The 23,203-nt window shown below is 42.1% G+C and overlaps 2 protein-coding genes across 3 annotated transcripts in view; both read right to left on the reverse strand.

Moving 5' to 3' along the window:
- Positions 1-2,613, reverse strand: part of LOC119262819 (uncharacterized protein C2orf66 homolog) — a 9,231-nt gene extending 6,618 nt beyond the window's left edge. The window contains exon 1 of the mRNA XM_037536203.1: positions 2,525-2,613. Coding sequence (XP_037392100.1) covers positions 2,525-2,526 — 2 coding nt within the window. The 5' untranslated portion in view covers positions 2,527-2,613. The remainder of the gene's footprint in view (positions 1-2,524) is intronic.
- A 1,981-nt stretch (positions 2,614-4,594) lies between these two features.
- The window catches only part of ankrd28b (ankyrin repeat domain 28b), a 30,829-nt gene continuing 12,220 nt past the window's right edge, over positions 4,595-23,203 (reverse strand). The window contains exons 12-29 of one of the 2 annotated variants that reach the window (XM_037537201.1): positions 23,015-23,078; positions 22,848-22,916; positions 21,868-22,008; positions 21,156-21,267; positions 20,914-20,940; positions 20,757-20,831; positions 20,394-20,595; positions 19,184-19,271; positions 15,548-15,665; positions 14,312-14,531; positions 13,020-13,107; positions 12,852-12,935; positions 12,295-12,440; positions 11,149-11,231; positions 9,208-9,290; positions 9,017-9,108; positions 7,743-7,839; positions 4,595-7,057 (exon numbers count right to left, since the gene is read on the reverse strand). In XM_037537201.1, coding sequence (XP_037393098.1) covers positions 6,889-7,057; positions 7,743-7,839; positions 9,017-9,108; positions 9,208-9,290; positions 11,149-11,231; positions 12,295-12,440; positions 12,852-12,935; positions 13,020-13,107; positions 14,312-14,531; positions 15,548-15,665; positions 19,184-19,271; positions 20,394-20,595; positions 20,757-20,831; positions 20,914-20,940; positions 21,156-21,267; positions 21,868-22,008; positions 22,848-22,916; positions 23,015-23,078 — 1,958 coding nt within the window. In that variant the 3' untranslated portion in view covers positions 4,595-6,888. The remainder of the gene's footprint in view (positions 7,058-7,742; positions 7,840-9,016; positions 9,109-9,207; positions 9,291-11,148; positions 11,232-12,294; positions 12,441-12,851; positions 12,936-13,019; positions 13,108-14,311; positions 14,532-15,547; positions 15,666-19,183; positions 19,272-20,393; positions 20,596-20,756; positions 20,832-20,913; positions 20,941-21,155; positions 21,268-21,867; positions 22,009-22,847; positions 22,917-23,014; positions 23,079-23,203) is intronic. The other variant, XM_037537202.1, reaches the window with a different exon arrangement.

Genomic DNA, 23,203 nt, shown 5'->3' on the forward strand with positions numbered 1-23,203 from the left:
ATTTAATGAAGGGTGGATTAAACCGATGTAATGAAGGATGGATTAAACCGATGTAATGAAGGATGAATTAAACCGATTTAATGAAGGATTGATTAAACCGATTTAGTGAAGGATGGATTAAACCGATTTAATGAAGGATGGATTAAACCGATGTAATGAAGGATGGATTAAACCGATTTAATGAAGGATGGATTAAACCGATTAAATGAAGGATGAATTAAACAGATGTAATGAAGGGTGGATTAAACCGATGTAATGAAGGATGGATTAAACCGATTTAATGAAGGTTGGATTAAACCGATGTAATGAAGGATGGATTAAACCAATTTAATGAAGGGTGGATTAAACCGATTTAATGAAGGGTGGATTAAACCGATGTAATGAAGGATGGATTAAACCGATTTAATGAAGGATTGATTAAACCGATTTAATGAAGGATGGATTAAACCGATTTAATGAAGGATTGATTAAACCGATTTAATGAAGGGTGGATTAAACCGATTTAATGAAGGATGGATTAAACCGATTTAATGAAGGATGGATTAAACCAATTAAATGAAGGATGGATTAAACCGATTTAATGAAGGATGGATTAAACCGATTTAATGAAGGATGGATTAAACCGATGTAATGAAGGATGGATTAAACCGATTTAGTGAAGGATGGATTAAACCGATTTAATGAAGGATGGATTAAACCGATGTAATGAAGGTTGGATTAAACCGATTTAATGAAGGATGGATTAAACCGATGTAATGAAGGATGGATTAAACCGATTTAATGAAGGATGGATTAAACCGATTTAGTGAAGGATGGATTAAACCGATGTAATGAAGGTTGGATTAAACCGATTTAATGAAGGATGGATTAAACCGATGTAATGAAGGATGGATTAAACCGATTTAATGAAGGATTGATTAAACCGATTTAGTGAAGGATGGATTAAACCGATTTAGTGAAGGATGGATTAAACCGATGTAATGAAGGATGGATTAAACCGATTTAGTGAAGGATGGATTAAACCGATTTAATGAAGGATGGATTAAACCGATGTAATGAAGGATGGATTAAACCGATTTAATGAAGGATGGATTAAACCGATGTAATGAAGGATGAATTAAACCGATGTAATGAAGGATTGATTAAACCGATTTAGTGAAGGATGGATTAAACCGATTTAGTGAAGGATGGATTAAACCGATGTAATGAAGGATGGATTAAACCGATTTAGTGAAGGATGGATTAAACCGATTTAATGAAGGATGGATTAAACCCATTTAATGAAGGATGGATTAAACCGATTTAATGAAGGATGGATTAAACCGATTTAATGAAGGATTGATTAAACCGATTTAATGAAGGATGGATTAAACCGATTTAATGAAGGGTGGATTAAACCGATTTAATGAAGGATGGATTAAACCGATTTAGTGAAGGGTGGATTAAACCGATTTAATGAAGGATGGATTAAACCGATTTAATGAAGGATGGATTAAACCGATTTAGTGAAGGATGAATTAAACCGATTTAATGAAGGGTGGATTAAACCGATTTAATGAAGGGTGGATTAAACCGATTTAATGAAGGATGGATTAAACCGATTTAATGAAGGATGGATTAAACCGATTAAATGAAGGATGAATTAAACAGATGTAATGAAGGGTGGATTAAACCGATTTAATGAAGGATGGATTAAACCGATTTAATGAAGGATGGATTAAACCGATTTAGTGAAGGATGGATTAAACCGATGTAATGAAGGATGGATTAAACCGATTTAATGAAGGATGAATTAAACCGATTTAATGAAGGATGGATTAAACCGATTTAATGAAGGATGGATTAAACCGATTTAATGAAGGATTGATTAAACCGATGTAATGAAGGATTGATTAAACCGATTTAATGAAGGATTGATTAAACCGATGTAATGAAGGATGAATTAAACCGATTTAATGAAGGATGGATTAAACCAATTTAATGAAGGATGGATTAAACCGATTTAATGAAGGATGGATTAAACCGATTTAATGAAGGATTGATTAAACCGATGTAATGAAGGATTGATTAAACCGATTTAATGAAGGATTGATTAAACCGATGTAATGAAGGATGAATTAAACCGATTTAATGAAGGATGGATTAAACCGATTTAATGAAGGATGGATTAAACCGATTTAATGAAGGATTGATTAAACCGATGTAATGAAGGATGAATTAAACTGATTTAATGAAGGATGGATTAAACCAATTTAATGAAGGATGAATTAAAACGATTCAAATTAATGAAGCATTGATGACTATTTTTACTTAATTTATAAAGAATTTATCAAACTAATTGACCATAAGTTTTTTGAGATTATAATGTTTATAGCGGTTAAAAAAATTCCCTTTTATATAATATTACTAATTAATTTAGTCGATTAATTCCATGAATAAAGTGAAGTATCAACATCAGTCCAGCACAGATACACGAAAGGATCACCTCTGAATCTGATACTGCAGGAGAGCGTCGGTCACTTACATGTCTGTGCAGAGTCGGTTCTGATGGTTCCAGATGATGTGAAGTGGTGGGCGAATGACCTCTCTGCTGCTCTCGCTCTTCTGTACGCTCAGCTTTTATACGCTCTGGTCAGGAATTCTCACCTTCAAGAAAAACTGGCATTTCCTCCTGAATGAAACGGTCAGGGGGCCGTTATGCTGTGTAATTAACTGACCACGTGGATGGACGCGCCTCGCTTCTCAGAATATCTGTTAATTATGGTGTATATATGGGTTTAACCTTTGAAAGGTATGCTGAAGAGCACTGCAGTGAAGAGTGTGGCTGATGGGGAATGTGGATTTCCAATTAAGCAGGGATTAAGAACAGTATGACCAAAAACTGACCACTGACCTGCTACTGTTTTGACAGTTTTGACAACCATTCATTTATTTAAAAACGTGGCTACAAAAATCAATTATTCATTACCCACTATACTTTATTCAGTAATTAACATAAAGGTTTCAATATCTATTGTGAATTATTCAGCATCTACTACATTTATTATGAATTATTCAGTACTTCCTATAATTTATTCAGTACTTGCCATGAATTATTCAGTGCTTGCTATAAATGATCTGAGTTCTTCAGTATCTACTATGAATTATTAAGTACCTACTATAAATTATTCTGTACTTACTATGGATTATTCAGTATCTACTACACATTATCTACTACAAGTTATTCAGTCCTTACTATAAAGTATTATCTACAATGAATTATTCAGTACTTAGTATGAACGATTCAGAACCTACTACGAATCATTTAGTATCTACTACACATCTTCTATTGATTATTCTGCATCTATTGCGAATTATTCAGGATCTACTACATATTATCTACTATAAATTATGCAGTGCTTACTATAAATGATCTACTATGAATGATTCAGTATTTATTGTAAATTGAGTACCTACTACACATTATCTACTATAAATGCTCTATGAATTATTCAGTATCTACTACACATTGTTCTCTACTATAAATTATTCAGTACTGGCTATAAATTACTACGAATTATTCAGTCTCTAGTATAATTTATTCACTAATGTGAATTAGTATTTACTACAAATTATTCAGTATGTATTGAGTATTTAATTATCTACTACACATTATCAACCATGACTTAACTAATACAGTAACAACTATTGCTCAGCACCCTCTACAAAATACACCATTCTAAAGCATAAATGAATAAAATATTCTGTAATTACTGTAAATCTGCAATGAAGTTCGTGATACACAAATTATTCAGAATGATATGGATTGTTTTGTATCCACGATGAATTATTCAGAAACTTCTTACAAAGTATATTCACACAATGGATCTAGCTGAATTGGTGTCTGTCTGCAAGTGGATCCCAGATTTTCATTCTGAGAGACTTCAGTCAGTCCAGATTAGTAACCACACTGGAACAGCAGAGGCTCTTCCCCCAAACTGCTGACACAAAGCTGGAAGAGCAGAACTGTAAAATGTCTTTGTGCTGTAGCATCAACATCACCCTTCACTGGAACTGAGAGCCCAAACCCTGAAAAACAGCCCAGCCCATTATCCCTCCTCCACCAAACTTTACTGTCGGGACTATGCATTCCGGTAAGTGGCATTCACCATCCCAGATCCATCATCACTCCGGAGAACACGGTTCTACTGCTCCAGAGTCCACTGGCGGCTCTTTACACACCTCCAGCCGACACTTGGTATTGCACATAGTGATCTTAGGCTTGTGTGCAGCTGCTCAGCCATGGAGACCCATTTCATGAAGCAGTTATTGTGCTGATGTTGCTTCCTGAAGCAGTTTGAAGCTCTGTAGTGAGTGATGTAACAGATTTTACACACTCAGCACTTCAGCGCTCAGCAGACCCGCTTTGAATTTGCGTGATCTACTTCATGGCTGAGCTGTTGCTTTAAACCGCCACTACCAACACTTACAGTTGTCCAGGGCAGCTCTAGCAGGATAGAAATTTCACAACCTGATTTGTGGCTGTGACAGTGTCTGTTTGTCACTAAGCACGTCAGTACAACCCTTGTCAATCTTACAAAACACAAACATGGAATGACATAACTAATTTCTTTATTCAGTCAACCATAAAATATACAGGAATCTCTTACGCTGAATGAACGGCTACGCTAACCCCTCTCCAATGCAATCGGAAAGGAAAGCAAAGCAGATTCAACTTTCATGCAGCGCTTAAAAGTGAATTAAACAGACTTCCAGTTTGAAATCATTCAAAAAAACAAAAACACAAAACAAAAACAAAAAAACAAAAAAACAAGTCAAAAAAGGAGGCAAACAACCTTATGACAGACGAGGACTCAGTGGTTTCATTAGCTAATCAAGCAAGCCAAAAACCTGATTATTAATAATAATAATAATAATAATAATAATAATAATAATAATAATAATAATGATGATGATGATGATGATAAGAGCTGAGGGGAAAAACATAGATACATTTTAATATTCATATTTCACCATACAAAGGAAATCAGACGCCACCATTGGTTCCCACAGTGTTCTTCACCCGGAGCTTTCGCTTCAGTTTCAGTTTCAGTTTCAGTGCTTTTCAATAAACGTAGTGTTGAACTTTGCGCCACGCGGTTTTCTCCTCTGCCTTTAAACCTCCTCCTGCGTCCACACGGCAAACCATGAAGGCACAAATGATGAAATATGGAAACTAAAAATAAATACGACAGATAAAAAGAATAATTTATTCTGAAAGAGAAGACAGCAACGGTTAGCCTGCACTTCACTCATGCCCATTGCTGTTAGCATTACGATGCTAATATTTACTTTTGTCCTCCGTCGCCGTCCAAGATTCGAAAATACAAGGAAACTCTTTGATTTTACTCCCCTCCCCCCTCCTCTGAAGGGATGGAGGATGTAGATGTGTATTAAAATCCTGTTTTAAAAAATAAATCTTTTTTTCTTTGTATCTCCCCATGTAAATTACCAAATTAAGCCAGCGAAATTAAGCGAGCAGAGACGTCCACCCCCCTCGCGATCAGCCTCATTCTCCGGCGACAATTATTCAGAACCTGTCCTCGTTTTCCAACATTGGTCCCAGGCTGACGGTTCTCTGTTCCCCGCTTTATTGCCAGGTACGGAGATCGGCTCGTCCGACGCGGCTGTCCGGAGGCGAGTGAAAGAAGCAGAAGGTACGCTGAGGTATCTGCTGAAAGGGCACAAGGTGCTGGTTGAGGTTGAGCGGATAGAGAGAGGGGGAGGGGATCGGGATCGGGGGGCTGGGTGGGCCAGCCTGCTGTGCCTCTATGTAAATGTGCAGTCGTATGCAAAAGCTTGAACACCTAACACTGATTCTCTAAGTGAAAACATCCCCCACGCAGTTAAACGTGGCATTCCTGCGCAAAGTTTAGCGCAGTTTCTGTTTATTGAGTTTAACGTCTAAAACATAAAATGAGCCGTCACTTTTTCACTCGATATTAAATAAAGTTCAATTCAAACAGACGGCAGCTGTGCTTTAAAACGGCTCTGTACAGGAGTCAGGGCGCCCAAACTTTTGCATAAGAGTGCGTTACGGCTGCACAATATACTCGTTTGTTACTCGCGATGCCAGAAAAGTGGTGCTTTCTGATATTAAAACTAAGGGGAACAATAAAGCCGTATGTACTGTATCGTGATGAGCATCACAATATGCCTCGTTCACTGCAAAAAACAGCAGCTTGTCAAGTGAAATGATATTAAAACCAGTCAAACTAATTGATCATTTTGAGATGGTCGTGCCCTTAGACGGCCAGCTTCTTTCTAGACGTTATTTACTTGTTTTAGGTGAATTTATTAGTAAAATTATCCCCCTACAGCTGCAGACAATTTCAATCTCGCTTCTTAAACCGAGCCAACTTATCTGCCAATACAGAGATAATATTCCTTCATAAAGCCTCTTTTTACCCATTTATAACCTCGCAACGGTCTCAAAATGAGAAATTAGATTTACTGACAATATTTCAGATAATTTCGCTTGACAAAACACTTTTCTGCAGCGTTATTCTGGACGTGGTCTTCATTATTAGAGGGTAACTGGTCCTGTTTAAACGCACTGCTCTCTTCGGCACGGCTTTCGACAGTATTACTTCTTAATCTGGCACTTTTTTGGTCTGTTCCGGCCTGCAAGCCTCTAAAAAGTGATGTCCAGAAGGCTAAATCGCGCCCCCCATTACAATCCATAGCAAATATATTCGCAATATTAGTATTTCTGTATATTGTGCAGCCCCAACCTGTGTGTTTGTGTGCGTGTGAGACTCTTAAGGCTCTGCGCAGTGACCGGCTGCTGAGGCCAGGCTGCCTCTGGGTGATTAAGACACGGTGAGTCTCCCTGTCCCTCTCTGTCTCTCAGTAGGTCTCGGAGTCGGAGTCGTTGAGCTCGTCGTCCTTGTAGAAGCCGTGGTGGTGGCGGCCGATGCTGTTGAAGCTGCAGTAGGAGGTGTGCACAGGCAGGCTGTCGAACGTCACGCTCTTCACAGGGCTGGTGTAGTGGTTTATGGAGCTGAACGCCAGGCTGCTGGGAGCAGACACAGGAACTCGTTACGTTCAACCACTTAAGTCACTTTAAAGGGCCCATATGCTGATTTGTGCTGCCTGGTTCTGTAGTGACAACACACGAAAGCTACAATCTGAACGGCTGAGATTTCCTGCTGTGTTATTATTCACGCGTCCCAAATCGCAAACTAGCACACTAAATAGTACGAAAATACAGCAAATTAGAGGTGCACTCAGAGTAGTGTGTGAAGTACAGAAGTGTGTGGTTTGGGACGCGGCCTTAGAGACGCTGTTCAAACACCTCCAAGACAAAGCTCGAGGTATTGATTAAGAACTAATGTGATCTGATGCACTTATTAGGGGTAAATTCATGCATTTACTGAGATGAAGCTTTTATTAAGGTAAATTAAAGCATTTAAGATAAATTAATACATTTATTGAATTTTATGGTAAATTAATATCACACACTGGAATGTTCTGGTCTCTGGAGACGAGTAGGCTGGGATCCAGGAATCTAGCTAATCTTATCCTCAAAGCATTTACATGTCCAAGTTTTTGTGGTCATTCTGGTCTGTTTTATCGGTGTTCGTGGTGAAGGACGAGCTCCTTCAGAGCACAGTCAGAGTCACAGCTCGCCTACCACCATGAGACGAGCTCTTCTTAGTGATGTAAACTAATACTAGGGAGTATTTATTGAATATGCTCACCTCTGACTGGGAGACACCGGCATCATGGTGGCCAGTATGAGAGCCAGGCAGTCGGCCACGTCTTTGTTGGGTGCGCAGGCCAGGGCGGGCGTGTAACCTGGGAGGGTGAAACGTCGATACACGTAAGAAAAGACGTGTTTAAACAAATAAGCTCCACTTTGCTGGTGTACAGTGACAGCCTGTAGCCCATCGGGTTTCCTCAAGCAGATGTCTGCTCTAGTCCTTCATCACTGGTCAGTTTCTGACCATAGAGCCACTCACGGTTCTTGGATATTTCTGATTCTCAACCTAGCAGTGACTCTGATGGAGGTCAGAGAACTGGCCCTGTGACCGGAAGGTCGCCGGTTCGATCCCCAGAGCCGACAGGACGTGACTGAATTGCCCTTGAGCAAGACACCTAACCCCCCAACTGCTCCCCGGGTGCTGTGGATAGGGCTGCCCACCGCTCTGGGCAAGTGTGCTCACTGCCCCCTAGTGTGCGTGCGCTCACTAGTGTGTATGTGGTGTTTCACTGCGTGGTTGGTTAAATGCGGAGGTGGAATTTCCCCGTTGTGGGACTAATAAGGGTCACTTAAATCTAATTTTTAAAAAAGATTGTTCCTCAAAGGCTCTTTAGTAAAGGGAACCACTATTTAGAACTACAAGTTCTACATATAACCATTTGCATGCTTTAAATGGTTCTTTGCATGGAAACGGTTCTTCAGATGAAGATACGGAATGTATATGGTTCTAAACAAAATCGTCTGAAAATGGATCTAGTTTCTGCTACTACTACGACGATCTGGAACGTCAGGCGACACATTCCCAGCTAAAAGTAACCTCGGGAAGAAAACCGTGGTCTACACTCCACAAACCTGGCCGACACCATTCAGTGCAAATCATCAGAATTAGGACCGAGTGATTTTTCCCTGTAATGCTGACCATCAACAAAGGCTCTTGAAGGGCATTAAAAAAAATTAAAAGCTTTTAAAAATGGATGATTTTTAAAGTATCCTTCCTCTCCGTGCTCACCATTCCTCCAATTCGGCATCAATCTATTTCATTTGTTATGGTCTGTTTACTGGCTTACACCACAGCCCTTTAGTGGGGACAGAACACACTGCCATGTCAGAGTCACTGCTGAGAACGCAATAACACTAAATGAGCCCAAATGACAAGCGGTGCGCTGTTGCTCCATAGCGGTCCCTTTCCGCTGAAGGGGCTGGGTGGGATAAACTGTGCTGCAACAAATGGGCTGCAGTCTGTAACTGTGGTGTTTATGAAGGAAGAGTTACCGTTTTCGTCCACTGCCAGCACGCTCGCACCCTTAGCCAGCAGCTCCTGCACCACAACCGTCAGGCCGTTCCTGGCAGCCACATGCAGAGGCCTAGAAGAACAGCAGCTCAGAGTCAGCCCAGGAGACGCTCATCAACATCGTGTCAACTGGCCACCGTACATAAGACATCGTCTCGTGAGTCATACATACGTTTGTAAAGCCGCGTTGGTGGAGTTGATGAGATTTCTGTCCGTGATCTTTTCCAAGATCAGCAAGGCACTGGTCTCGTGTCCCTACAGGAGGTTAAAAATAGAGTCAGTTAAGGGTCTCCTCTCCTGGCCACAGGTCACACTGCTGGACAGCGGTAAAGAAAACATCCCATTAAATGCATATTCAGCTCCAAGGGTTTCTTCTGGAGCCAGGCAATATGATCGTTCTATTATACAACAGTTGCTTAGAGCCACGCCAGCTGATTGGTTGAGAGGCATTCTAACAGTGCTGTTATTTCACCACATCACGGGTTTATTCACAAACACCTTCACTCCGCTGAGGCGCTGTTGCTAAGCAACGACTCTGACAGCTGTAGGAGACGCTTGAGCCATTTGAACGTTTTTACTTCTTACTTTGCCACAAACTGAAAACGGACACTAAGACCACATCTGACCGACAGCCGATTTGGTCCGACTCTGAAGACGAGACGACACTAAATTCCCAAACTGTCGTCACCACTGAGCAGCTTTTCAGTCGGCAGCTGTGACAGAAGAACAGCTGAACAACCTGGAATCAGCCAGAAATGAACCCAACACCATTCGCCAAACTAAACGGGCTGTAAGAAGCTTTACAGACCGGCTGGAACAGAACAACATTAATACTGATCTGGACAAACTGACCAAACTGAGCTGAACCTGATATTGGGTCAGTTTTACGGCTCAGTCTGATTTGGTCCAACTCTGAAGAGGAGACAAGTTTGGCGAATGGTTATTGATGATGATGTAACTGCCCTGAGATGTAATCAGAGTCATTCAGAGCGGTTTGGTGTGAAAAGCTCTGTTCTAGAGAAACTTAGAGTCAGAATTCTTCACAGTGGTGGTGATAGGAACCAGACGTCTCCCTCTAAAAGCTCCTCTCAGAAAGTTCCTACATGAGACAGCTCTGAATTCACTGCCTGATGACTGATGTAAAACACTGTTTATGGTAGTTTTAGGGCTTCAATGTTTTTTGGATCAATAATGGTGGAGAGATACACACAGAATGTAATATGGCAAAATAGTCCCCAAAAGAAAATACTAATTTTTTTCTTCCCACTATTTTCCATCAACATTCCATACAAACTCAGAAGACTAGTGTAGGTTCTCTGGTGGTTCTGGATGGTAAATAAAGTGTCTATATCTGTGTTGTAGTCATGGCGACGCCTGGTTCCCATCACCACCACTGTAAAGACGTCTGAACCGTTTCACACCAAACCAGCTCTGAATCTCAAATATTGAATTATGTACATTTTGAAAAATCAGTGGACTTCCTCCTCAAGCATCACAAGTAAAAGTAGTTCTGTACTCAAGTAGAAGTGGATGCACATCTGTTAAACTATTTTTTGAGTAGAAGAACAAGAATTCTATTCATATTTCTACTAAAAGTCCCTGTGGTTAAGACAATGCATTTTATCCTACCTGCTTTTTTCCACTGAAATGGCTCCTCTCAATTTCAAGGTGGTTGACATCATAACGCAGGCAAGTACACAGAAACCTCAAACAAGCCGAGAAGCTTCATCCAGTGTGGTGGCAGTAGAGTCCATGCAGTATGTGGTATGATTACATAACAGTGCAGAACCTTAACAGGAGACCTACTTTCATGTGGCTTACTTTCACTTCAGTGTACGGAAGTGATGCTATTAGGATGAGGCAATGTTCATATTTGGGCTCCTTAACTGACCTCATAATTCAGAGGATCCAGTGCCATTCAGTGTAAACGGGGCACGATAGCTAGGATTTTCTAAAATCTCATTCAGTTCCACCACAGAGAAGACAAGCGTCCAGGGGTCTAGATAACGTGGGACTGATCAATAGAATGACAACTAGAATAAACCGCAGTGTTACTCCACTCCGGACGCAGGTCCTTCAGTGCTAGTACAGCGTTTGTATGTGTGTGACTGACCTTACTGCAGGCCAGGTGCAGTGCAGTGTTTTTGTTGGCGTCCTGCAGCGTCAGGTCAGCTTTCGCACTGCTCACTAACAGCTCTGAAACCCAGAGACACACATTCAGAAAATCAGGCGCTGGTCTTCACTTCGTCACGATCATCACATTAACTCCATTAACCACCTTAAAGAAATACACGGACAACCATTCCAACACATTTTCCTGATCTTAAAACCGAGCAGAAAACACACTGACCCTAATCTTATTTATAATGGAAGCCAATGGGCAGACGCTGAACTCGGTCAGTATATCGTTGTTGTTGGAAGAAAACCTCGTATCTCCATTTTTGACATTTTTCGGTTTTTAACATCATTTGAAAGTAATTCGTGATTAATGGAATAAAGAACTGACCCAAAATGGGTGGGGGGAGAAATCAGGTTCCACTGACTTACAATGTAGTATGTTTTTCCTTCTCCTGTAAAGAAGTGATTTTGTATAAACATTTATGTGAAACGCGTTTGGAGCCCAATGTAAACTCATGCACAGAAAAGAGCCAACAAGCTCAGAACTCAACCCCCTGTACCAGAGTACAGCAGCGTCGTTCCCAGGAGAACATTTTAGTGACTTTAATAGGAAGTGCACTGTAAGACTAGCACACGAGGATATTTCTTGTAAAACCACTTAGTTAAGTGAGTTCAATAAGTATGCAAATACAAGTTATACTCGAAAATTGTACCATGTTCAAGATATTCAGATTACTACATCTGTTGATTATCAAACTGACTCTGCCCAATGTTTGTGTTACAGTGGCTCCAGTGCTTGGACCCCTGAATATTGCCACTTTCAGTGTAATTACAGTACACAGAAACAAACATGTTCTACATCAATCACAGACAGGCAAACTGGAACCTGGTCCCTAAACTGATATTGTAGACATACTAACCTTTCTGTAGTCTTACACAGAACTGTTATAGAGTCGCGTTTACTGACAGAACTCAGCATCTGCCCAATGACTTCTATTAGAGTCAGAGTTCAGGGGAACGTGTTGAAATTACTGTCTGTGGTGATTGACTGTCCACTACAGAGGTCAGGTTGAAAAACGTTGAAGTTCTCCTCTAACACGGACCTTTCAGGTAAAGCTCTGTGTATATAGGGGTTCCTTACCCACAGCGTTCGTCTGGCCGTTCTCAGCAGCCATCATGAGTGGGGTTTTCCCGCCAGCGTCGACGCAGTTCACCTGGGCGTTTTGGCCCAGCAGGAGCTGCATACACTCCACGTGATCGGTGAACGCGGCAGCGTGGAGGGGAGTCCTGGAAGACGAGAGAAAAACAGAACTCGGCATAACTACACGTTTAAGATGTAAACGGAGCGGGTTGGTGTGAAACGCTCGTTCTGGATAAACTTCGAGTCAGAACCGTCCACAGTGGTGGTGATAGGAACCAGACGTCCACCTCTAAAAGCTCTCAGAAGGACCAAACGGCTGTCCTCCTTGCCGTTTGTGTATGTTTCCTCGACATCGTACACAAGGTTCATCAGTAAAGACAGTGGTTCTATACTGAACCACGAATATTCAAAGAAGTGTGATTAAAGGGTTCTCTGCATCATGACAGGGGTCTTAAGAATGTGCTGTAGATGGTTCCAAAAGGGTTCTTCTGTTGTTAAGTCAAGCCTGTAACAATAGAAGAACCTAGACAGGGAGACAGAAGAGACGCCGTCCTCACCTCTTTTTAGAGTCGGTAGCATTGACGATCGCAGGACCCAACGTGTCGATCAACATTTCCGCTGCTCCCTCGTTGTCACTTATCCTACAATGTAAAGAGAACCATTCGGGTGAACTGAGCTTCTACTGGGAGCTTTCACTCTTCAGTGCACCCAAAGACCAGACTTACACGGCGCAGTGCAGGGGGCTGAAGGAGTTCCCCTCCATCTTATGGAACAGCTCCTGCTCCAGCAGCACTTCAACACACGTGTCATGACCTAGAAACAAATAAAAGGGACAGAAATGAAGAAAATCTAAATCATCATCAATGGGAATCTCTCGCCTTAACGAAGAGACAGAGCTGTTAAGCGCTTGCGCCCTTCAACTGACCGATAGGAACATTTGGCAACTGATGCAATAAAGATTTTAAAGTGTTAAACGGTTCAAAATGATCATAATGATAAAAATAATATGTTGGACTATATCATTTTATATGGTCAGCTGACTGATAGGGCTGGATTTGTTGTATTCCAAAGCAGGAACTTTACAGGAGAAGGGAAAAACCTCCTTCACTCTTAATGCGAGTCAATGGAACCAGAATTCTTTCCAAGTGATTTTGGGCCGTTTCTTTCGGGCTATTCATCGTAGAATTTACACACCATGTAAAGGACAACAGGCATTTTCACTTTATGCCAAAAAACTGAAAAATGAGAAAAATGGAGATTCGAGGTTTTGTTTCCGACAACAGCGATTTACTCAAATAAACAGAAAAGGCTGTTCTGGTTGCAGATAAATGTGTAAAATAATTTTACAGCTCCCAAATAATCAGAGCTGTGGAAGCCGCTGGAAAAGCTGCAGAACATCAAAAATTAAGACTCAATAAAATGAATATCCAGCGAAAAAGCTTGAATTAAATTAAGACTTGAAAAGTGATGAAACCACCTAGAGGTACGCAAGTTGACAATGACTGTAAATATATTATTCCAGCACATATCCTGTCACTTTAACTCAAAAGATTTAAAATTTTATCATCACTATAAACAAAATAAGAACACTTTACTGTTGGGTGCTGTTCATAAGGCAACTACATAAGCTCGTCATGAAGTGACGTGACCCTACATAACCGTTTATAAACGCTTGTTCATCATTCGCTATAAAAGCTACATTTGACACTTCTGATCAAAGCTGATGAAGAGGCCTTTATGACGGATGACGCCTGTTGTAATGAGCATTTTTATAGTTATGCAGGGTTACGTCAGCTGTAATGACAACCTTATGCAGGTGTCACGTAGCCTTATGAACAGAACCCTGCAGTAGGGTTATCCAAAAGCTAAATGACGCATATTTATATGATTACATTAATATTTGAGCCATAAGTACATTATTAAGTGAATCATTATTGCTTTAGTTTGTGTATTATTGATATTTCTAATATATTATGTTGTGCTATAACTATGTTGACTGTGTTGTGACTGTAATTACCATTATAACAGGCCCAGTGCAGCGGCGTGTAGCCCTGATGGTCCGTAATGACTGGGATGGTCTCCACCGACTGGGCCGCATGCAGCAGACCACCCAGCACTCCAACGTGGCCACAGGCAGCAGCCAGGTGAACAGGTGAGCGCCCCCTACAGTCCCGCACCATGAAACTGGCACTGTGCTGGAGTAGAGCCTCCACGCACTCCTCGTGACCCGTCACTGCCTGGAGACATCAGCGAGACATCAGCGAGACATCAGCGAGACTCAAAATATGAGCTACACTGCTGTGGTAAAATGTCGCTTCACAAGCAATAAGTTATTTATTAATTAATTTATTTGATTTTATATTTTGCTGAAGAACAGCACTATTATTATTATTATTATTATTTATTTATTTATTTTCATTAAACAATTTTTTCTTCTTTATTTACACTTATTCTGCGAAGCACTTTGAGTGACATCTTAATGTATGAAAGCTGCTACATTAATAGTTCATTATTATAATTATTAACATGCAGTGGAAAGACTTCGGTCACATGGTAACGAGCCCCTGCCTAACGAGCACAATCAGTCCCGATCTCGCAGTCTGATTGGCTGGGAGACATTCTGTCTCTTCATACAGCCGTTCTGCATTTTTAAAGCATCAGTGCACCTTATGCATCTGTAACCAAGCAACAGCAGCTGCAAAAACTGTTTCAGCTATTTTTTGATGTAAACAGAGTCACTCAGAGCGGTTCGGTGTGAAACGCTCCGTTCTAGAGTCAGAGCTGTTCACAGTGGTGGTGATGGGAACCAGACGTCCCTCTAAAAGCTCCTACAGAAAGTTCCTACATGAACTGGTTCTGAATTCACTGCCTGATGACTGAGACGCTGTTTTATGAGAGTTTAGAGAACTTCAACTCCATTCATGGTGGAGGGAGACATGCAGGGCGCTGTGCGGCAAAATAGTCCCCAAAGAAAACTCAGTATTCCAGATTTTCCACTGTTTTCCATCATCAGCATTCCATATAATGTAATATCTATATCTTATTAGACCCACGACGAGGAAACTTCACCTCTGCAATCTAACCCATCTGTGCAGTGACTCACCACATACACACTAGTGAACAGAGACTAGGGGGCAGTGAGGAGTTAGTAGGTGCCTCGCTCAAGGCCACCTCAGGCACATACTGTCAGCTCAGGGGTTCAAACCGGCTGGTTCCCCAACCTCCAACATTCCTGCTGAACAAGCTCATTTACCCCTCGGTGCAGAGCAGTGCGGCCCCACTTGTCTTTGGCTTCTACGTTGGCTCCTTTGTTGAGTAAAGAGTACACGCAGTCCGTGTGTCCGCTCAACACCGCCAGCATCAGAGGAGTCCTGAGGAACATGGACACAACAAAGGTCATCAAAGGCAATTCTGGGCTCTTCAAACTCTTCAGACAATAATAACTCAACATAAAGCTCATTAAGGACTAATCCTTCTGAGGCAGCTCAAGTTCAGGGTGTTGAGGGAAGGGATGTTATGGTTGTATCAGAACCTTTATTTACTCAGAGCTGGCAAAATAATGTACTTAAAAAAAAAAAAAAAATTTATTAGTTCCACATCTGATCAGCTGGAACAGAGGAAAAAGCCAGTAGTGCTATATTTAAAATAAAATATATCAAAAACTTTGATGTCTGGCAAACTGTGTTGCACTAAATCCAGTTTCACTAGTTTTGCTCTCTCTATAACGAAACATGCAGTCGGTCAGAGCAGCGAAATCCACGATATGCTCGGAAAAGCACGTCGCTGTCATCAGAGGAAAAACTCCCATCTCCAACACGGTGACTTTGCAGGAGAAGGAAAAAACCTACTAGGCTTTTAATGCAAGTCAATGGAACCAGACGTTTCCCCCAAGTACTTCTGGGCGGTTTCTTCATCGTGAAATTTACGCGCACTGTGGAAGGCCGAAGGGATTTTCAAATTCTATCAAAAACTGGAAAAAGATCAAGGTTTTCTTCTGACAGCAGCGATTCCGTCATATTGCATCAACATATATTAACAAACAGTCCTACTGCCCAGCCCTACGAAGGCGTGGGGGTCTTCTAGATAAATCACTCTTTAAAATATGACGCTACACTGGTTTAACGACTTTGGGCTTTTACGGTCATTTGGAAATTTAAGCTGAGCGCCTCCTGGTTGATTTAGGAGACGTGACATTGATCTTGGAAACCTGGTGTTTACTGTAGTTGCGCATGCTGTTATTTTCTTTAGAATAATTTAAAAAAAATGTATATATACATATTTAAAAATCCTAATATATGTAAATAATCGATCAATGATCAAAAACTGAATACAGTGATTTTATTCAATATTCGGCACACAGTGCTGCACTATATGCAGTTGAACTGGACCAAGTTTGCGGTCTTTATAGTTAAAGCATGCAGTTGGTCAGAGTTCTACTAGAACTGATGATATGCAGGTAGATATCTGGGTAAGCACTGGTCCTTTTGCCATGTCGCCCATCTCCAGGCAGACACAGGTTCTATTACTGCCCGATACGACTGGAACGCCCCCTTCCTAAACGTCTGCAGTTCTCTGTTCTTCGTCTGATCCTCAGGGAAACACGACAGATCTTTCCGTTCTGTGCAGCTTGAATTGAAAAGATCTACAAACTGACCTGCACTGACCAGTTCAGCACAGACGCAGCTTAATATCACCGCTGACCCCCTGATCAGCTGCTTTGGGCTACGCGAGTCTCTATTATTTTACTGCTAGCGTCTTGTTCTAATTTTCCCATTCCACCTTAAATGGTGCAGCGGTTACATTCTGAAGGGTGGCATTTAAGGTGGAACGGGCAAATTCCAACAAGCAGGCGATGAAAAAGAAGCTGACCTCACCTTCATGGAGGGCTGAAAGGCCCAATACGAGGATGTTTCTCCGTTTCTGCTGTTTCACAGAACCGACAGGCCAGCGTTCGGTCTCGTTTGCTAATGTTTGGAATACCTCGATAACTGCTGCACCATTTAAGGTGGAACGGGAAAATTCCAATGAGCCGCTGGTGTAAGAGAAGCTGGCTTCAGCTTCAAGGAGAGCTGAAAAGCGTGATATAAGGAGGCTGCTCCATTTCACAGAACCAACAGGTCAGTATTGGTCCGTCCCATTTTCTATGTTTGTGAGCTGCACTATTTAAGGTGGAACGGGGAAAACCTGGACACAAAAAGGAACTCAGCTTCGTAGTTTTAACGCTGGTGCTACTTTTTGATAAGGAGGCCATCGATATCTCACCTAGAGGTTCTAGTTACAGCTGTACCGGTAAATATGTGCTGCGGTAGAACGTTCGATGAGGTAGCTCAACTAGTCAGAGCACCACCACATCCCAGCGGAGTTTCCTGCCGCTTTGTGACGTCAAATTAATGCGCAGTAGCTTCGGCTTGTATGTAGCAATATGAGTATAAAGACTCTTTAACGACCTCATGATTCAGAGGATCCGGTGATATTTGGAAGAAAAGCGTTCACAAGACAAAACGTTTCGGATTCTGAACGTTCCGGGGGCGATAGAGGAGATTTTTTGGAAAACCTCGTTCATTCCAGCCACAGCGGAATCGAGCTCAGACCCAGAGTTCCTAATATGGGCACTAAGCGGACTACAGAACGACACAGGGAGGCCTGACGTGTCGACCTGCCTTACCGCGGACACGGAACCAGTGGCGGTTTCCTCCTTTTCCCTCAAACTAATTTATTAATAAAGAATTCCAGCAGCACATTCTGTATCATTGCCATGGCAACACTGGCCAGGCTAATTAGCAGTAATGATGCCGAGATCTGACCGGGCCTGTTCTGACAGCACTCCAACATTCATTATGAAGACATGACTAACACTATGATAATTAACTGCTTTACTGATTCATGATTTCCTGCACAGAAACTTTTGGGGAAAAAAAAAAAAAAAGTTTTCCAATCTGTTGCGCTTCAATGAATGAACCACACTCAGGGCAGCACAGCAACACTGATTTTTTTTAGTGATAAAAATAACTACAAATGAATATAAGTGACTTCTTGCTGCACTCCAGCTACTGCATGGATCTGCTCAATTCCATCAGCCGCACCTGATCAGGGCCGCCGCCATCCATCACATCAATAATCCAGCAACCTGTTCGTTATCGTGATGACTGACCGAGTAATAACACACAGCAGACGGTCATTTAAAACACATGCGCATTAGTGAGATCCTGCTGGTGTGGGTTTCCTCCCTTTCAATACACAAAGAAACAACTTCTAACAGCACCCCCTAGTGAGAACGTTCAATTACTGAGCATGTCTTTAAAACGTGGGTTCTCTGTATAACATTCAAAACGAGAAGTAATCATGAAGACGATTCACTGCAGGAGTCATTTTTAATGGATGTTTTTGGTCGTTTTAATTTAAACTGGTGAATAAGCCAGGTATGGGAGGCAACTGGAAATATTAGGCTTCCCTGAGGAGAGAACTGAAGTGGTTAAACTAAGACACTCACACACAGAACATAGAAATAAAGTCACCGTAGGAACAAAACCAAAAAGGTAGCTTAACAAGAGAAGGGAAAAACGTTCTTAAAAAAAAAAAAAAAAAAAAATTCTATATATATATATATATATATATATATATATATATATATATATATATATATATATATATATATATATATAGAAAGAAAGAAAGAGAGAGAGAAAGAGAGAGAAAGAGAGACAGAGAGAGACAGAGAGAGAAAGAGAGAGAGAAAGAGAGAGAGAGAAAGAGAAAGAGAGAAAGAGAAAGAGAGAGAGAGACAGACAGACAGACAGACAGACAGACAGAGAGAGAGAGAGAGAGAGAGAGAGAGAGAGAGAGAGAGAGAGAGAGAGAGAGAGAGAGAGAGAGAGAGATCATGACTTACTGTCCAATCCCATCCTGAATGTCAACTGCGCTCTGCAGGTCAGCATTTCCAATCAGTAACCGCAGACAGTCAGAATGACCATTTGTGGCTACGAAGAAGGGAGGAAAAGAAAAAGGAAATTTCAGTCAGTGTGAAAGGTGCAGGGTAAACATACCTCCTGCTTTGTGAGCAATACTGCTGCTTTTAAAAGGCAAAACATCTCATTTGCCCCAAACGGAGAAAGTCAACCAAGACGTGTTCGGTGTTGGACGGCTGTTATTATAGCGATGGAGCTGCAAGGCTAAGCGCAACAGAAGCACACCCTGCGTGACTAGATCATCAGTCTCCTTAACCCCGGGGTCGCAACCCAAAGGTTAAGAAGAGCCAATTTGTCCTTTCAACATAAATGAAATCACCTCGAGAGCCACAACATTATGTCCATCTGTCCATCTCTACCTCAGCTGTAGACACTTTTCTCGCATCTCCAGCAGGAAACTTTTCCACAAAAGTCGAACAGTTTCTTGTAAAATGTCTCTCAAGGTTTTATTTTTAAGAGGCTGAAGTGGCTTCTCGTTCGAATTTTTCCGTTCCACCTTAAATGGTATCTGAGGCGCAAGAATGTAACGTGTTTAGTGTTTCAGTTTCTCGCTGCTGGAGTGACTATAAACACTAATCAATCCATTCATCTCCAAACGATCGACGTCCGTCTTAAATCTCTCTCTTTGCCGTTTCGTAGCTACTGGCTGGGCGAGACTGTCGTCTGTGTTGCTATGGTGACCACCCGTCTGCGCTGATCTTCAGGGTTAAAGGGTGAATCAGCAGTTCTACATTAACTCCAGTGTTTAAGACCATTTACTGTTAAACTGTGTTGAAGGATCAGCAGAGCTTTATTTTACTGTAGAGGAGGATTATTTTATTACTACCTACTGATCTGATTCAGCCGTGGAGCCACAAGAGGGCAGTTAAAGAGCCGCATTTTGCCACCCCCTGCCCAAACCCTTTAAAACCTCAGGCTTATTACATACTTATTACATACTCTGGAAGAGCCTGGCTATGTAAGGGGTTAAACCGCACAGGGTCGTTATGTAATCGGCCTGATGTGGTTTATAAGACCACAAACATGAAGACTGAATTTTGTCTGAAATAAGGCATGTTTACTCAAATTACGTAACAAAGACCATAACACTAATGATTTGAAAAGTCTTCGAATGTGTGATAACTCTATCTGCACCTGCTGCGTGGATGGGGGTGCGTTTGAGGGTGTAGTCTTTAACCAGGATGGAGGCTCCCTGGTTGATGAGAACGTCCACGCACTCCACATGACCTTTAAAAGCAGCCAGGTCTAGCGGCGTGTGTCCCTGCGCCGTCCGCACGTCCAGGTCCAGCAGAGACTGGACCAGCACCTCCAGGGCCTGGTGATGACCGTGATACGCCTGAGGAGAAACACAGGACTCTGAGAGGAATTCCACTGAACTTGCTCAACAGGTCCATCTTATTTGTTATTGCTAACGGGAACAAAACCGCTTCATGTAAGTGACAGAACACTGAAGGCCACAGGAACGGAAAGCAAGTGTGTTATTTATGATTTACTCACGGCGAGATGCAGCGGGCTAACAGGGGCGCGCACGTCAGAGTCGTTCAGTATGTCGGTCCCTGAGGTCTCCATTAACTACCAGACAACACAATTAAAATTAGGAGAGAATCCGGAATAAGAGCCTCATTTCACAGCATGGCTGGAAATCGGTACTCACCACATCTAAAGGGGTTTCGCTGGCAATCTGAAACACAAATAACAAGAACAATGATTACTGAAGCCGGGGGGTATCTGCGCTTACTGCAGCGTGACCACACTGAGCGCGTTTACATGCACTCGATAATCCGATCGTTATCTGATTCCTGCAGTTCTGTTGAGATATTTATATATATAGAGCCCCTGGTGCTCCTTAATGGGGAAAATATGACATCATGACTTCAGTTGTTGAGCTGCTCTCACCAGTTCCAGACAGAGGCGGTGTCCGTACGCAGAGGCGTAATGAACCGCGTTATAGCCCTGATTGTCTCGGATCCCTGGGTTAGCATCATTCCTCAGCAAATACTCCAGGCACCTGCACAAAGCGAAAATCCTTATAAACCCCTTATTCAGTAGAGCAGACGTCTACATTCATACTGGAGGGAGATCTGACTGACAGCACCACCACAAAACTCTTTACTGAGTACATGGTGTGTGTGCGGTTAGCACTTCTAGACCACTGCACAACTGTTTGGATCATAAAAACACATTGTTGACTGGACTGGCAGCCCATTATGACCTGAAACATGACCAACTGCTTGACTTTCCTCCTGTTACTCCTTAAACAGCACTGGGTCTCAAATATTTCGTTTTTTTATTGCCCCCCCAAGTTGGTTATGTCCAATTCCCCCACTAGTTAGGACTCCCCCAATCACACGATATTACCGCTGCTAGGAGGGCGAAGGCAAACACAGGCCTCCTCAGAGTCCTGTGAAGAGCCTCTGCCACACTGGGCAGCTGAACGCGCTGGGAGGAAAGCGCAAACCGCCAGTTCTGTCTAGCATCGCGCTGAGTGATGAGGGAGGGCGGGGGCCATCCTACCCACCCAGAGGGTACAGTGAAAATGTCCAAGTACAGTGATTATAGCTTCACCAGATCGCCTTAACAACCACAACCAGTTCATTCTGTGACTTACTTTCCATCAGAGTCGGAGGCAGCGGCGTAGTGGAGGGGGGTGCAGCCCCTCTTGTCCAGGTCATTGACGCTGGCCCCCGAGCCCACCATAGCAAATAGGCACTGATAGTTACAGTTTGCAGCTGCATAGTGCAAAGGTGTCCTGAGGAGAGCGCAGTAAACAACACAGAATTAAAACAGAACGCCCGGCACATTCTGACCGACCGACCTCTCACACCCGCGGGCAACATTCCCAAAACTTCATGTGCAATGTTCCATATGCAACACGCGTAAAATATCCTTATAGGGATATATATGTTACATATATACACACACACAGTTCATATTGTTAATTTAGCGAGTTTCTTTATCTTTGGTATAATAAATACCGTGTAAACAATAATAACTAATCAACAAGGTTAATAACTTCTTAATTCTCTTCTAGATGCTTGTTTTCTTGAGTGCCTTGCTCTCCTTTTGCTGCAGCAGCACTGCATATTTCCCCAGTTGTGAGACTAATAAAGGATTATCCTGTCTACCTTATTTTTATCAGTTTAAGCATTTCCAGCGAGAAAATGACTGAATTTCCCCGGTTCAGCTGCAGCTCTGCTTCTGAAAAATGGCCATCCTGATGGTCTTTAGTAGGGCTGGGCAATACGATGGTATTTATTATTATCATGATGCTTTAAATCACAATGTGTTATTCTGAGCATATTGTGGATACCGCCGTTACTTTAAGACCTCTGACTAATTAGTCTGGTCTAATTCGGTTTAGTGGAGCACACCAGGTGAAATGTTGAATTAAAATATGTCTGTTCCAACCAATCAAGCCACAAAATGAATAAATATGCCGTGCAATACTGTGTACTGTGAAGTCTTATGGCACTGAGACTGTTATTCTCTTGGTGACGTTGGTTTCTCTAGAAGGCAGTAGATAAAGATGATCGCTGGGGTTGGATACACAGATACTGACATGTTTGTTTTCATTATATATTAACTCACCTGCCAAAACTGTCTTTTTTGTTGAAATCCGCGCCCGTGTTTAGGAGAAGATTGAGACAATCGAGGTTCCTGGAGAGTAAATCCGGTTTGAAATCAGGGAAATGGCTAAAACGGATTTCAAACCATGAGCAGTTCAGAATCCCACAAATAGATCAACAAACTCTCACCCTCCAGCTGCTGCAGCGTGTAAACACGTCCTTCCAAAGTCATCAGGGGTGTCAATATCAAAGCCTGTTAAGATAAGTGATCAAGCTTAGACATGCCTACAAGTCGATACGCAGTTCTGGGTCACGGCATAAGACTGGGCCACAAAGCGAGGACTTTGTACAGTGAAAGCGGAGTTAGACTGGGCCGCA

Source organism: Pygocentrus nattereri, chromosome 3 (assembly GCF_015220715.1).
Source record: "Pygocentrus nattereri isolate fPygNat1 chromosome 3, fPygNat1.pri, whole genome shotgun sequence".
Taxonomy (NCBI): Eukaryota; Metazoa; Chordata; class Actinopteri; order Characiformes; family Serrasalmidae; genus Pygocentrus; species Pygocentrus nattereri.